This window comes from Monodelphis domestica, chromosome 1, assembly GCF_027887165.1.
Source record: "Monodelphis domestica isolate mMonDom1 chromosome 1, mMonDom1.pri, whole genome shotgun sequence".
In the NCBI taxonomy this organism is placed as follows: Eukaryota; Metazoa; Chordata; class Mammalia; order Didelphimorphia; family Didelphidae; genus Monodelphis; species Monodelphis domestica.
The window spans coordinates 671,344,509-671,361,387 of NC_077227.1; the positions used below are offsets into that span (position 1 = coordinate 671,344,509).

General features: G+C 32.0%; 1 protein-coding gene across 4 annotated transcripts in view; it reads left to right on the forward strand.

Moving 5' to 3' along the window:
* Nucleotides 1-16,879, forward strand: part of MAP4K3 (mitogen-activated protein kinase kinase kinase kinase 3) — a 208,890-nt gene that overhangs the window by 146,933 nt on the left and 45,078 nt on the right. For 3 of the 4 annotated variants that reach the window (XM_056825971.1, XM_001364038.5, XM_056826005.1), the window contains 5 exons: nt 2,112-2,170; nt 3,687-3,749; nt 9,358-9,416; nt 15,536-15,574; nt 15,769-15,822. In XM_056825971.1, the coding sequence (XP_056681949.1) occupies nt 2,112-2,170; nt 3,687-3,749; nt 9,358-9,416; nt 15,536-15,574; nt 15,769-15,822 (274 nt within the window). The remainder of the gene's footprint in view (nt 1-2,111; nt 2,171-3,686; nt 3,750-9,357; nt 9,417-15,535; nt 15,575-15,768; nt 15,823-16,879) is intronic. The other variant, XM_007476998.3, reaches the window with a different exon arrangement.

The window sequence follows — 16,879 nt, forward strand, 5'->3', positions numbered from 1 at the left end:
TCATTTAAATAGTGTTCTAAGATTTGCAAAGCACTTTACATGTGTTATCTCATTTGTTTCTCACAATCATTTTTTAATTTATTTCGTAGGTCCCCTTGGGCTTAATTGTCATCATCTCTTTGCTGATGACTCTGGATGTATATACTTAGATTTATATTTGCACTATATTTTCTGGGCTCCAGGCCACATCACCAGCTAACAATTAGACATTTCACATTCAATGTCCTTTTGAAATCTCAAATGCAGCATAAATGAAACAGCTCATTTTTTCCTCCAAGTCTATCCCTCTACAAAACATCTCTATTTCCATTGAGAGTACCACCATTCTTCCAGCCAACAAGGTTCATAACTGTGATATAATCTCAGCTTTTCACTCTTCCTCACTCCCCTCCACTCCACTTCCATACCGCCACACTTTGTGTCTTGCAGAGCTATAGAACTCAAAAGCCTATTTCTTTCCTAGCCATATGTGACCTTATACAAATCACTTCCTAAGTGCCTGCTTCCTCTTTTCCAAAGTAATAGTACTAATATTTATTCTGGCTACAAAATGTGAAGCAGTGCAGTATAGTAGGCAGAGGCCTTGGGGGGTTCCCCTCTGATGTAGATGTGTAATACTGTGGTGGGGAGACTACTGACGCCTCTTGTCTGTCCATGTCTTTGCAAATATTGTTCCCCTGGTCTGCAATGAATCTCTCCCTTGCTTCTTATCTTAACAGAAGTGATCGAGTCCTTCAAAGCACAGTTAAGGTAGTGCTCCTGTGGGAATTCTTTCGTGATCCCCAGAGTTGTTAGAACACTGCGGATCACAGATGGATAGTTGGAAGGAACTTCAAAGGCAATCTAGTCTAACCCTCTCTTTTTACAAATGAGGAAGCTGAGGACAAAGGAGGTTAGGTGATATGCCTACTGTCACTCAGTCATAACACTTCAGCATTTATGAAGCACCTACTATGTGCCAAGTGATGGGAATACAAAAGAATGCAAAAGACAGTTCAGCCTCAAGAAGCTGACTGTCTAATGGGAGAAACAACATGCAAACAAATAAATACAAAGTAAACTGTATATGGGATAAATAGGAAATAACTGAAAGACAGACTGCACTAGACTTAAGGAGGGTTTCCAGTAAAAGGTAATATTTTATTTGGGACTGGGATTTAAAGGAAGCCAAAAAAGTCAGTAGACAGAGTGAGGAGGAAGAGCATTCCAGGCATGGGTGACAGCCGGAGAAAATGCAAAAGTTCTAGTGTCTTTGTGGAATAGCCAGGAAACCAGACAAAAGAGTGCATGTGCCATGTTATAAGAAAACTGGAAAGATAGGAGGAGGTATGGTTAAGAAAAGCTTTGAATGCCACAGAGAACATTTAGTATTTCCTGCTAGAGGCAATAGGGAGCCACTGGCATTTATTGAGTAGGGTTTGATCAGGTATGTGCTTTAGGAAAATCACTTTAGTGGCTGAACCTTAGTACTCCTATTGTAAGATCTGAAAGATTGAAAGTGAGGTTCAAACCATGTCCTCAGAAACCAGACCAAGTTTTCTTTTCAGTATGCCCAACTCCCTCTTAAAATTATTTTGTATGTACTGGATGTACTCTTTATATGTGCTGTATCTCCTCACTGGAATGTAAACTCCTTAGGGGCAATAATTATTTTGTGATTATCCTTGCATACCCAGTGCCCAGCATAGTGCCTCATGCTTGTTTCCTAGGCACTTAAATGTTGGTTGAATTGAATTCAATAGTTGAACTCTGATCAATTGTAGTTTGTCCTACTTAAAGCTAGAATTAAGATTTTCTGCATGTCCTAAGTGATTATGTTAGCTGGATTAAGCTAAACTATAGCAAAGCAACAGATTGAGTCCTTTTTGTTAGCATTTTAAAAATTTGTAAAGGAAATTTGTAAAATTTACAGAGACACCAGCTTAGTTTAGCATCTCCTTTCCCCTTCCTGTCAGTATCTTTTCTCTTTTCCTTTAGAAGAAATTTTTTACTTGAATTTTTTTTTTTAGTAATTGGACATTGGTACAGCGTCACATTTAGCATTTTTTTCCTCACAGAGTAGCATCTTAAGAATTTGTTTTCAAACCTTTTTTTCTTTCCCCTTTTGATAGTTGGTCAAGTAAAATTTGATCCACCCTTACGGAAAGAGACAGAGCCACATCATGAGCTGGTAAGTAACATAAGCTGTAGTTCTTTTCTGTTATATATTTTTTGCTTAATCTTTGTGACATACCAATACTATTTACCCAAAAAAGGTTTTGATAATATTAATTAAAACATTTGGGTAGTGTAAGGTAAGCAGTTTTAAAAATTGTCAAATAAATCTGTTAATAAGATTGATTATCAATTATTGTAGGTCATCTGGACTCATGCATCACTAATAAACTAGTGGAATGACTTTAATGGTAATTCTAATATTCTTTGTTTGAACTTTTTTTTAAAGTTGATCCTTTTTTTTTATTGTTTCTGTTTCCCTTTTTTTGCGGCTGGATTTTCTTGTATACATTAAGGTATTAAATTGCCAGGGGGTTAAATTAGAATGTTGTCCCAATAAAGAGTACATTCTCAAACTAAATGACCTGTCTTTAATCCTGTCAACCAATTTATAAAACTTTAGTGTAATACAAAATATGATCAGAGAACTAAATTTAACTCAGTTCTAAAACCAAATTTAAAACCTTTTAAATCTAAAATAATCTTCAAAATCTATTATTTGCAGTTATTTGAAACTCCTTAATTTTAAGAAAGGCAGGATGGAGTCAGAGTGACCTATTTTCAAGTCTCTATTCAGACATACTCCCTCTGTGACCCTGTGTTAGTCATTTAGCCATACTGCCTTCTGAGAGTTGTAGACCAGTTGCTGATTTTTTAAGATTTTCTTCTTCCCTATACAGATAATATCCCGGGTCCAGACCCCCAAAAAGAGAAAATTAGGAATCTGCACTTTATTCAAGTTTTCTTCAGATATTTAGTAACACACTTCACATTCTTAAAACGGAAATCACTTAAAATATTTCAGATCATTTGTGTTATATTAAAGGGGAAGCTGGATTAAAAAAAATTATAATTTTTTGACAAAATCATTGCCTCTAGTAAAATTTTGTATATCCAACTTGGAAATCGATCTTAAGTTTAGTTAATTTTTTTCTCTTTTATCTAGTAATAATAAAAGTCTGAATATCAAGGAATAATTGAGAAAAATTTCTTTTTAATATTTAAATATACTTGATCAACTTTTTTACACCAATAGAAGGAATCTTCAGCTTTTCTCTTGTGAAAATTGTCTGATTTAGGACATAATCCATATGAAGGGAAGCTTAAAGAAAAATTTCATTTGTGATACATAGGAAGAACAAGTAGATATGAGAAATAATTGAAAAAATGGAAACAAAATTGACAAATGCTAATTGTGTTTTGTTAAGGCAATTTTTGTTCATTTTGCCTCTCCCTACCCACCTTAAGTTGTCATGTGTATTCAAACCCTAAACTAAAATTGCATATTATCATGCAAAGTTTATAGTAGATGCTTTTTCTGAAGCGCTTCAATACAATTTAACTTTGCATTTGCCTTAACAAAATTATGTTGGCAGGATTTATCCCACTTGTGAAAATTTCCCTTTGTGTATTTGTGGCTTTTGTTCTAAGTGTAAATAACCTGGGTTTCTTGGTCTCTGTCTGCTAAACAGCCCGACAGTGACGATTTTTTGGACAGTTCAGAAGAAATATACTACACTGCAAGATCTAATCTGGTATTTCTCATCTTCTGATTTTCTTTGTCAGCATTGGTTTTGTCTTATATTTTCTTTACAAAGCATTTACATTTTGTCCAGTTGTATCATGTTAATTATTTTTAGTGATTTATTTTGTTTAATGTTAGCAAACTGCCATATGTTAAAGAGTAATATTTTTTCTGAATCAAATAAATTGCCAGAAAGAATTTTTTCTCTGGATAAATTGTTATTGTTTTTGTGAAGACTCTTAATATTTACCCCAATACTTCTCTTTTGCACTCAAACATGATAGTTAATTTGGCACAGATCATAATATATTTCCTTTTGGAGGTATCTTCCCTATTTTAGGACAGAGTTTTTCTCATTTAGTTAAAAGATAATATTTTTTTAAAAATTAATAATTTTTTTTAACAAGAAGAGTTCTTGGGCTATGCTGCTTTCTTAGGTCAACTCTTTGTGTTATCCTACCCTAGTTATCACTGAAGTCAATAGTAGTAAAGTATCTGAACATTTAAAGAAAAAAATTAAAGGTTGATTCTGACTGAATATGGTAATAGTTATCAAATTCAATTTAAAGTCATTTCCTTTTATACTTAACTCACCTGTGAAAAATTGTGTCTCATTTCAAGGATCCATTTTTTTGGTTCTCAAAGTGAAAATATTCATCATTTCAGTTCAGTTTGACATGTATTTATTAAGTAATTTACATATCATTCAGACTGAACTAGATGTCATAAGGAAGGCTGTGACATAGCTTCTGACCTTTAGAGGCCTGTTGAGGAAATAGTATATAAACATATGAAAATGTACAAGAGCCAAAGTATATGATACAGACCACCAGCAGTATAGGGGTCAATAGGAAGATGAGGGTCGGCCAGAGAAGCAGGAGTTAGAAAGTGATCCAATTGTTGAATTTGAGTGATTTCATAAAATTTTAAAATGAAAGGAATATTACAAATTATGTAATCCAAACTCTTTTCTTTAGGGAACTGTAGAGTCTATAGCAGGGCAGTAATGTGATGAAAAGCTTCTCCAAGGTTACTTTGCAGAAGTTTGAAGTTTAACTAAAAGTTATAGAGACAGGAAGCAGTAGAGATGTTATATAAGCATTTGTAAATGAGGATTGAAGTGTAGCTGAAAAATAAAGGTGACACATCTAGATTCTGCGAGTCATGAGTCTGAATGATTTTTTCCAAATTCCATCTTTTTTTAAAAAATGAGTTTTTATTGATAATCCTATTTTTTCGTCATCAAAGTTATTCCAAGTATCTCTCCTCATGACTTTCCCAGAAAGCTAATGCCTTATAACAAATAATATTTTTTTAATGGATAAAAAATCAGCACAACCAATCAATACATTGAAAGAATCTAAAATCAATGTGTACACCTGTGGACTTCCTACCTCTTTGAATGGGTTGATTGGGAGGGTCTTCATATCTTTCTTCATTCACATCCCACTTGATCGTTGTAATGTCACACTTACTTTTGTTTATGTGTAGTTCTTTCCATTTGCATTATTGTAATTACTGTGTATATTGCTTCTATGTACAGTCATATGCTAACCAAACTGAGAACACAAAAGAAATAAAGTGATCAAAAATAGAGAATATTCACAATATTTGATAATCAGAGAGAGATCTCAATCTCAGAAAGTGAAAGAGACCTAACTGCAAAGGAATTATTCAAGAAAAAAAGATAATTCTATCTGGCTTAGAATTTTTTAAAATTCTATCAAACTTTTAATGAATAATCATTACCTGTATTTCACATTATTATCAAAAAGTGAGAAGGGTCAGCTAGGTGGTTCAGTGGATCGAGAGCCAGACTTGGAGGTGGAAGGTCCTGGATTCAAATGTAGCCTCAGATGCTTCCCAGCTGTGTGACCCTGGGAAAATCACTTAACTCCCATTGGCTAGCCCTTATTGGAAACAATACAGTTTTGATTCTAAGATGGGAGATAAGGTTTTTTTGTTGTTTTGGTTTTTGGTTTGTTTGTTTTTTAATTGAGACAGAAATCACCTTGCTAGAATCCTTTCATCCATCTTTAAATTGAAAAGATGTGTTGCATACTACCACTACTTTTTCCTATTTACCTTTTGGTATTTACCTGGGATTATAATGCATAATTATATAATCCACTTAATAGTCTTGTTAAATGAAAATTTGTTCTCTTAAATCATTGAAAAATGCTAAATTTAATTATAGTACTATTTAGACTGAGTTGTTATGAAATTAATATAAGGTCATCAATCTTTTTTTCCTATTAAGGAAATAATTGTGGAGTTCCATAGAATGTTTGGAAATTTTGTATCTCTATGAAACATTTCATGTAGTAAAATTTCATTTGTAAAAGAAGAAACAGAAAATCCTCGTTATACCCTAATAGCCTAGTCCTACTTGAGCAATTAATCTTTTGCTTCATGCAATTTTCTGACATTGTTAAAAATTCAATGTTTTACTGTGGCATAATTCCACCTTTGGGTCCATGTCAAATATTTGTGATTTGTTTTTTTTCCCCTCCTTTTTCTCCTTCTATAGCAAATTTTATGACTTATTTCTTTGTCAAATTGAATGTTCATCTGTCTACCTGAATGAAGACATCCTTATTCAAACCCTACTTTTCTCAAATATTATAGCAAAATGTTTTTTTAGTCTTTCTTACTATTTTCCTTTACTTTTAGAGTCTCTTCGCTATTGTTTCATATTTTTAGACCTTAGTACATTTAGAATTTACTTCATCTTGTAAAATTTCTACCATTTTCTAGTTATCTTAATAGAACTCATCCTTTCTATGTTCATTATTTTATCTCATACATGATTCTTTTTTGGTCCCATTTCTTTTTTTACCCCATTTATTCACATTTCTTTCATGTATCTTCCTAGTTTTAGAAATTCTGTCAAATGGACTAATTTAAATTATAACCTTATGTACCTTTATATGGGTCATCTTGAACTTCCTAGAATTAGGTAAATTTTAGACCAATAACTTATTTTCTTGTTCTCAAGTTTGCTAATTTGTCTTTATTCTCTGTGCAGCCAAAAGTAGACATTAATTAGTAAGTCATTATCTAATTAACACTGCTAGATTATTTTTGTCTATCATTTATGGCCCACATGTCATTAGAAGGTACTCCACCAGGTAAAAAAGGTTTTTTTCAGCCATAGAAACTCAGAAAACTTATCAGCTAAGGAAGGTATAGGGCTTGTATTCTGCATTACAGAGGAAATACCTAACTAAACCCATGAGATTACAAGTCCTTGAAATGTCATTTACGTGTATTGTTAATTATTCTTTTGAAGAATTCCAATGGAGCAATATGGATTTCCCCCCCTTAATTCCAAATAAATATTTTAGTGTTTTTTCATTCTGTAGGCAGCCTCAAATTCTTTATCTAAAAAAATGCTTAAGAAAAATATTAAGATTATTCTGAAGATAGTGTTATCACTGTTAGTGTTAGGGCTATTGTACTCTAGTTTCACATGGCTCTGTCATGTTTATCTCTTTTATCGTGTCTGTGACATGCTGTCAAAGTGCAGACTAAGTGATTCTTAACATATGAGCATTTCATATTTGCTTTTAATGTTTGTCCCTGTATCTAAACCCGACTTTGGATACATGAACTATAAAAATCTGTTTACTGGTATAAATGTCTTTCCTTCAGTCATTCCAAATTCTACTGACTTACTTAACAATTCTCACTTAACTGATTTTAACTCTGCATTTTTCCTTTCCCTAGAAGGTTACTAACCTCATTTAGTTATTATTTTCTTCATTGCCATCAAATTTTTATTTGTTATTAATAATTAGGTATTCCTATCACAGTTATTAGTAAAATTGGCTTATTGGTACTTATGCAATAGAAACTATTGTTTGATTGTAATTTTTTGTCCATTTTTGTCATCTGTGAAAAGACTACTCTTGGGGTCATGGTGGCTAGCTGAGCAAGAGATAAAATTCCTAATTTTGCAGGGTTTTTTGATCATTCACATTATCCTGGTAGGTATCCTTCAGTATCTAAGTTTAGGAAAAAATATTTGTGGTTAGAATCATACCTATAGATATTAGGACTACTTTTGATCAGTGCTAAAATAAAGTTTTTTAAAAATAAAATTACAATAATTGGTAAATAAATCGTACCAAAAATGTAAAGTATAAGGAACAGTTAGCATGAGGAATTCTGAATATTTCATATAATTAAATTTTGTTTTTATTGTTTACAAACACTAGGATAACATTTTGATTTTATCCTTTTAAGAAATAGCATCATAGTAAAATGAACTTTGTTTTTAATTGGAATTTAACCAACTTTATAATACTATAATTTGTTTTTTAAATTTTCTCTGTGGTAACAAATTACATTAGATACAGTAAACCAAAAAATGAAAGGAAATGGATTTAAGCTTTGTCTAAAGCACATCTGTGTTTTCATTCTCACTAAAAACTTTTTGACATTTCAGAAAACAGATTATAAAGAGATTTTTTTACATCTGTGTAATATATAAATAAACTATTCTAGCTATATCACTTGACTTCTAGTGATTGTGATAGAAGATTGAATTTATGTGTCCTCTTAGGTGAAAACAAGCAAAATATATAGAACAAGAAAACTGATATAAACAACAATTGATATCACCCTGAAAAAAATTATAAATTCATCTAAAAGCATAAATGCAAATTACTAATAAAAATTAAATATTAAATATTCAGCTCTGTTATAACACTATTTTAAAATTAATGTCTTATCTGTTGGAGAAGAAAGTCTTTTGATATGCTCTCCACGGTCATAAAAATTTTGTTTTTGTTCCTAAGAATGCTCTTGGCCTTCAGTCATTTGATTTTTACTTTTTCACAGTCTGAAATCAATAGTCCACAAAAGCATAGCGAGAGTGGTTTACATAGATATTTTGTATTATTAGTGACAGGCATAAATTTTTAGTGTACTAATAGGATGTCCAGTCTATATATTTAGCTTAATAGTAGATATCAGTATACTTTTGATTAAAATTATAGAATGTTTTAAGAGTAATTGAAAAACTAGTTTTAATAATCAATTATAATTACTAATGATTTATCAGTTAAGAAATTAGTTCATTCATTTAAAACATTTAAAAAATAAAGCCTTTTATAGGTTTTAGACTTTTAAAAGCTTAAAAGATTTTAAAGATGCAACTTGTTTTGCTTTGCTTTTTTAACTTGTGAAAATAAAGCAGAAAGTGATAGAAAAGCACATCTGTGTTTTGTTTTATCAGTCATTAATGTACTCTATCAAAATTCTTGGTTAATTGCATCTTGGCTTTAAATGAATTTTTAAAAATTTCCTATTTAGTTGCTTTAGTGACTTAGCAATCAGGTATAGCCATGGGATTATATTTAAATGGCAATATACGTAGATGAAGCATTCCCACATAGAAATGGATTTAATGTTTTTATAACAGCTACAAATTCTTAATTCTGTTATTCTAGAAGGCTTTAAACATACTACAATTTTAAAAACATAAGCAATATAGATTTCTTTTTATTTGTAATTTTATTCTTTTGATAAAATGTACAGTTATATAATTCACTTTTGGCTTTATTATTGATTTTTTTTTTTGTCTAACCAAGCATTTTACTTTGTAAAATTAGGATCTTCAACTAGAATATGGACAAGGACAACAGAGCAGTTATTTTTTAGGTGCAAATAAGTAAGTAAAATTTATATTAACTTATATTTGAAAATTATCTTTTCTATTTTAACATATCAGACCAGAGTTATAATTATATCCCATAGAAGAATATTTTTCATCTTTTAGATTTCTTTTGTGCAAATAATTCAATTTTATTTCTTATATTTAGATAGATCAGTTCAAATTTTTTTAGAAAATGTTTCATATAATTGCCAGCCCCTCACTATTACAAAGTAAAATATAAATCTCTATTTTGATCTAAATATATATAAATGACAGTTCTTATTTCCATTTAGTCTTCTGCCTATAATGTTTTTTATTCTGTGAGCCAGCTGAAGCATATAACTTGAATTAACTGAAAGACTAGTATTTAATTGGAACATTGTGGTTTAAATACACACCTGAGGAAAAATGTGTGCTGGTAAGGTTCCATTTCATCCAGTAATCATCTTGGACAGATGCTATAAATATACCAAATTAGGGGAGTATGAATATCAAGTATTGCTTTGATCTCTCTTGTATCAATCAAAAAATGCTATTATATTGCATTCTAGAACCTGAGGACCACGAATCTATATAAATACTCAAGGTTTTCAATAATATGGTTATGGTTTTGAAAATCTTTTTAAACTTCATTGACTCCATTCTTTTAACAGATTCAATTAATTCTTGATTGTTTGGAGATGATGCATAATTCAATTCATAATTATGTTCAATTTACTCCTCAAAGAATCACTAAAAGGATTTCTCTTTTGTATGTTTAGCCCATTTCAGAATCTATTAAAAATCCTGTTTGTTACCACATACAAAACTTTTTTGATTCAAATTTGTTCTGTTCATATTGTGTATATTTTCCCATTTCTCTCCTAGAACATTTTTTCCCCATAAGTGTTATCTTGAAACAACTAGTAGAGCATTTTATAGTCATTTGCTTTTCTGTTTAGTATATAGTAGTGAGGAGGGGAATGGGGGAACTCATAGGCTTAGAAATAAAACACCTGGGTTTTGAGTTCCAACTCTGAAACTTATTAAGTTTGTGATGGCTTCATTAGTTTTGTGAAGGTCTCCTTTTGTCAAATTCTTCTTCAGTAAAATAGAGATTATGATACTTACACTGCCTACCTCAAAGGGTTGGTCTAAGAAAGTGCTTTTCAAACCTTAAACATCTATAAAAATGTAAATTTTGTTATTTTTAGACTTATGCACAAACATACTTGGATTCATTGTTTTCTAACCTTTACTAGCTACTTAGAAAGCAAGAAGAAATACTCCAGCCAGCCTTTTGAAGATCTTCTCTTAAAGGAATAGTTGACATGTTCAGCTGTTATATTTTTTAAAATAAAAAAAATTACTTTTTTCCCATTTTATTACTCTTCAGACAATTATTAAAATTCCTGACTGAGGTCGTATGCCTACATTACCCTAGTTTTATACTTTGTAAATCATAAGTTTTCATTCATGAAAGTGAATTATGCTTTAATAGTTAGGGTCTCAATTATCAACATGTTCAAGGAATCTTTAGTTGACCATAATATCCAAAATAAATTTTAAAAAATTTTATTGGGTGTTTGGACTTGTGTTATGTATCATTCATGTTCCCCCATTCTGTGTTTTAAAGTAGAGAGTTGGAAAGTAGTTTTTTAATACTAATAGCTTTTTGAGATCTAAATACAGTAGTGCCCTCTTATCCAAGGATTCAGTTTACCCACAGGCAAAGAGCTGTCTGACGTCACTTTTGAAGGTTTCCTTTCACTTTTTAAAAAGCTTTTTGTGGGGGGAGATATGATACCAAGCTGGGGGCAGGAGTAAAGAGGGAGAGAACATATTTATGAGGTCAGCAAGTGTCCCTCATTATCTGCATTTTCAGCCATTGTGGTAGATCCTGAAATGTATCCCCCACAGATTTGGAACCCTACCTTAATAGTCATACCTTGTTTGAAGATCAGTTAAACATTTACTATTTCAGACTTGTTATCTTGCCAATATGGACATCAGTTCTCTAGAATAAGGACTTGAACCCTTTCAATCTAATTGGTAACCTAATTAATTTTAATTTGACATAATAAATTTCTTTATAATACCCAAAAATATTCTGCAAAGATATTTCCTAAAAAAGCAGATATATTAAAATGTCCTGTGTGAAAATTAGATGCAGTTGCTATTTCTAGTTGTTTTTAGCTTTCTAGAAGTTAGAAAAGTCATATTTGATAGCAAATATAAAACTCAAGAATTTTTAAGTGTCATATGAGTTGGTTTAAATTTGACACTGACTTTTTGAGCAAATGTGAACATAAAATATTGATTAATCATAGTTTTATAAAATTGCTTTAATTCATTTTTGTTTTAATAAATAATTTTCAAAATATAAAAATCTTATAGAAGAATTGAAAAATGCAATACCAACAAAAGACCTATTTCCTGTAATTAAGAAAAGTAACTTTCCACTGTCTGATTAAAATTATTTACAGTGTAATTTATTTTGGCTAGGCAAAAGAATGCTAATAATTTTCACAACCTTCATTTTTTGACTAATTGGATCACTGCTTAAGGAATTGTACTCTATATAACGAGTCTCTGGCAAGGTAGGTTGGCCAAAACTTGGACCTTTTGGCTGTGTTCTGTGTACAGGCATATTCCATACATGTGACATGAGCATGGATGTAGCACTTCCTCTTTATTGTATTTACTTGTGTCTGCTTCATTCTTGTGACTGGGCAGTGTTTGAAAACTCAGAGTATTTCCTGTTCTCTCCATAGGTATTCAGGCAGACATATTTCCACTTGTGGATCAGGCAGAAAGTACCTAATCAAAACTACAAAGGGGCTAAGTTCAAATCTGGCCTTAGATGTGTGTGACCCTGGCAAGTCACTTAACCCCATTTGCCTAGCCCTTGTTCTTCTGTCTTAGAGTTGTTACTAGGACTAAAAGTGAGGATTTAAGGTGGAGTGGAGAGTGCGGGGAGAAGAGCTACTATGTTGTTGATGCTATTTTTCCCAGAGAAACCAAAAGCAAAATTCCCAGAAGCAGTGAAACTGTTCTTTCTTTGCATATCATCTTTGGCATTTTATCTCTGAAGTGAACAGAGTTAACAACTTATGGCCCTTTAAAGTTTTTCTTCATTTCAAGAGCCAAACCCCATGTGCTATGTGTGGTTTTTTGTTTGTTTACCTTTTTATTAAAAAAAAAAATCTGAGAGCTCTCTTAAACTCTTTTTTGTTATTGATAGCCAAGTTAACCTGGAGCCCTCTCAGGTGATGGAAGGTACCTGGATGACACTGGTTTAGGAAGGAGGTACATTGAACTAGTTTCAGAGACTTGGTCCTTGTGGATACTGTTGGCAGTCATCGGGGCCAGTTTCTCTTCCAGTGAATTTCAGTTCTCTTTCATTGGTGAGCTTTGTCTCTCAGGTTCCTGGTTTGGAATTACATTGACTACCTAATTTAATTAAGTCTAAATAAAATAAGCACTTTGATGTTTTATTCCTTCCATGTTTTGTTATTTGACCAAAATTTCAGAATCAGAACTTTCTTAATAAAACCTTGGTAGGCTAAATACAGCCCAAATAAGCAAAAACTGTTGTTTGAAGAAGAATATTGAATAGTAACTAATTTAGTTCTACTATCCTATTATTCCTCATGCTCACAAAATATGGAATATGCCAGAAAATAATTTATTAGTCTCAACAGTGGATTACTCTCTTCATATCACAGAGGCTTTTTAAAAATCCAGTTTATTAAGCCCCTTCCATGTGCCAGGCACTGTGCTATGTGCTAGGGATACAAAGCAAGAGAGAAGCGAATCCCTGCTGTCAAGGAGGTTACAGTTAATGCAATCAAGCATTCCACACACCGGGGAAGAAAAGATGCCCATGCTTACTATTTTTTAAATAAGATTTTATTAGATTTCACATAAGTTTACTACCCTTTTCCCTCTTCTCAAAGTACTAGTTACGTGAGAGAAGATTATAATCCTAATTCCTCTCTATCCCCTACCTTCAATTTTAGTCACTGGCAAGAATTAGAACTTCTAAAAAAAAGTATAAACCTCTTATTTTTTATTTTCCTCATTAATATTTTAAGATTCTAGAATAGAAATTCTCCCCTATTCCCTCTTCATTATTTCTTGCCCAAAATTCTGTTATATTTATAAATAAGAAAATATCAATTAATGTCCTAAGAATAAATGCTTGTCCTGTTTATAGAGATCAGATTTTTCAGAGGCAGGTCTGTGTAGTAGATAAAGTGCTGAACTTGAAATCAGGAAGACTGATTGCTGTGCCAATTCATCCCCCTTCATAACTATGAACCTGGATACAGCATTGCCTTCTTCATGTATTGCTTCACTCTCTAGGTCTTATTTACTAAGAACTAGGGGCGTTGCCATGTTCTTGGAGAAGGGCATTTCCTGACTAGAAGTTACCTAACCTGACAGTGTCATGACTTCTTTCTGTAGTCTTGTATAGATTTCAGTGACCTAATATTTAGTCTGGAAAAGTACTTTAAATGTTCCTTTGTTAGAACTCTGTGAATTAGAAAAGTTAGCTTAATTTAGGGACCTCAAGTTTCCCTCTTACAGAATAGAAAGTAGGGCTCGAAATTCGATTAGAAATGTGTCCTTTTCACCTAACCTCAGCAGACTTTTATTAATTTACTTATTTTGGAGTAAATTATTTTATGTTTGAAGGTGCTAACAGGTTACTTTACCTATTGAAAATGTTGAGTAACCACTGCTTTGATTTACACACCTATAAAAGAAAACACTGAAATATGGGATCTCTGAGGTTGTTTCTAAGAGCCTGACATTTTATAATTTGTGAACTCCATCATTAAAATTCTCATTCTTGTTCATAATAATTCAGAGGGAGTTCATGAAACATATGAATCACAAGGACCCAAAACCTTCTGTCCTTTGCACCTTGGCTGCTCTGTTTCCAGACTGATAATACATTAGCATGCATGTACTCTGCCCTCTTGTGGCACTACATTCTCCCACCTCCTGGCCTTTGCAGAGTTTCTCTGATACCTGCTGTGCACCCCCTGCTTACCTTCACCTCTTAGATGCCTCTCTGTTTTTTTCAAAGCTCAGCTAAAGCACCGCCTTTGTATGTCAGAAGCCATTCTGATTCACAGTCTTTTCTCTCTACCAAAACAATTAATGTGTATTTTTTTAGTGCATTTTATAAACTTATATGTGAATGTTTTGTCTCCTGAAAAATGTAAATTCCAAGAGGACTTATTATAGAAGAGATGATTATTTACTCATTCTACTATAGCAGGGTCCGTGACTTTTGGCAGTCAGGTGAAATCTATGGAGCCCTACTTAGAATGATGTTTTTAAATACACAAAACAAAATCTATAGGATTTACAAAGTCAAATTATAGTGAAATAAAATGATCAAAATATATTTTTTAAAAGTTCAGATTCCTTGCATCAAAGGAAATTGATTCGTCTATGGAAGGCTTTAGTTTTCCTGTTCCTCTCCTGACAAGAAAACTTTGCACTGGGCCTAAATGTAGTATCCTTCCATTTGGTCTAATTCAGGCTCAAACTCCCCAAAGTGTAAATTTGTTTGCCCGTACACCCCTGGAGAACAGTTTCTGCAGGTAAGTAACTTTGTCTTCTGTGAAAGCAAAGTGCTGCTACATTCATGTATTCACATCACATGCATGCATGCTTTTGCAGAGAGATCCAACATGTTTCATCTTGTAGGATTGTTCAGGAGCATGACTTTTGGAAAATGTTATATTCCTTATTTTGAAAAAGAATTAGGTTAATTTCTCAGTGATCAATCTTGGAAATCCCTGACTGTAATCCTGAAATTAATTTTTTGTCATTTTTATTGTGACTTTCTGTAATAAATGTCTTCTTTAAACTGGTACTTTTTAAAATTAAATATTAAGATCCCATTGTTTAATCTATTTATGAATAAAGTTGATGGTCCACAAAAATTATTGGTAATCCATCAGTTAATGTTGTTTCCGTGAATAATGAGGATAATTAATCCAACTTTTTTAGTATATTCTTGAAACTGTGTTTAAACATAAATGATGTTATTTTTATACTTCTCATGATAATAATCTAAGTAATTTTATTCCTCTGTATGCACTTACTGAATGTTTTTGTTTTGATTTTCAAAGGAGTCTTTTGAAGTCTGTTGAAGAAGAGTTACATCAGAGGTAATTTTCATCTATGCTATTTTTAAAAAATTTATATATTGTCTCTAATAATTTGTTTGCCTCATTGTATCTTTGCAGGCAAAGAGTAAACTATAAAGAATAAAATTCTTAACCAAAGTTGCCATTCCTGTGTGTTGTAGTATTCTCTTCTAATCAGTAAATCTTTTAACTGTTTTATTGTCTAATCTCTTTAGGGGACACGTGGCACATTTAGACGATGAAGAAGGAGATGATGATGAATCTAAACAGTAAGTCCTTGGACCTCATCTTATATGCTATTCATAATGAGAGCAAAAATTCATTCATAATGAGAGCAAAAAAATTCATTCTGATTTATGAATTACATATAATACTGTAATTTTCAAAGCAATCAGTAGTCCCAGAAAATACCAGTTTCTTTCCTTGTTTTTTTCCATGATTTTGTTGGCCTCCACTTAAAAGTTTTACATAAAATTTTTCTCATTCATCTCAGTTGTTGATTCAGATTCTATTTCTCTTCCTCAAGGTTATTAGTTTAGGTTATGTTATTAAATTCACCTGACAATATTTTTTAAGGACCTACTTCATGGGAAGAGACAGTATTTAAAATAAAGGATATGTTATTCTAACACACAAGCTCATATTTATGAAGTTTTAATGCCTTAAAACGTCACTGGAACTTTTAAGACACCCTTTATTATACATATTATGTAGAAATGGGAAAAAATTCTGAGATAATTCAGAACTTCAGGAATCTTTCGTTGGTTTGAATGTTCCTTCCACTGACATAGATCCTCTCGTAAGCTATAACTCAGCAGATACTTGTTAAGAATCTGCTCTGGTCAAAAAGATTATCATCCTCCATTCAGCCTGAGGATGAGCCTCTCCAAACTTAGCTAGACTAAGTTCGTTGACGTCTGACATTGTTCATAGCCAGGCTATTCACATTCACATTCACATGTTCTACTTTGATAGATCTTGCTAGAACTCATGTTCCACTGGCAAAACCTTGAAGAACTCAGGGCAAACCTCATGCTATTATAAGACTTTAGAGAAGATCATGATCATTTTTATAAGAAAAGGAAAAAGAAGCTAGCATTATGTCTTGGAAAGTGATGGAGAGGAAACCTGGGGTTAGAGATCTATAATCCTGATTCTGCCACTAACTTAAAACTCTCAAGTTATTGGCCTCTTGAAACAATAGTTTCCTCTCTTAAAAAGAGAAAATTGAATTGGATGGATAATCCATAAGGTCCCTTCTAACTTTAAAATTTCATTGAATTCAACTTTTTTTTTTTCAAATAAATTAAGTAACTATTATGTTTA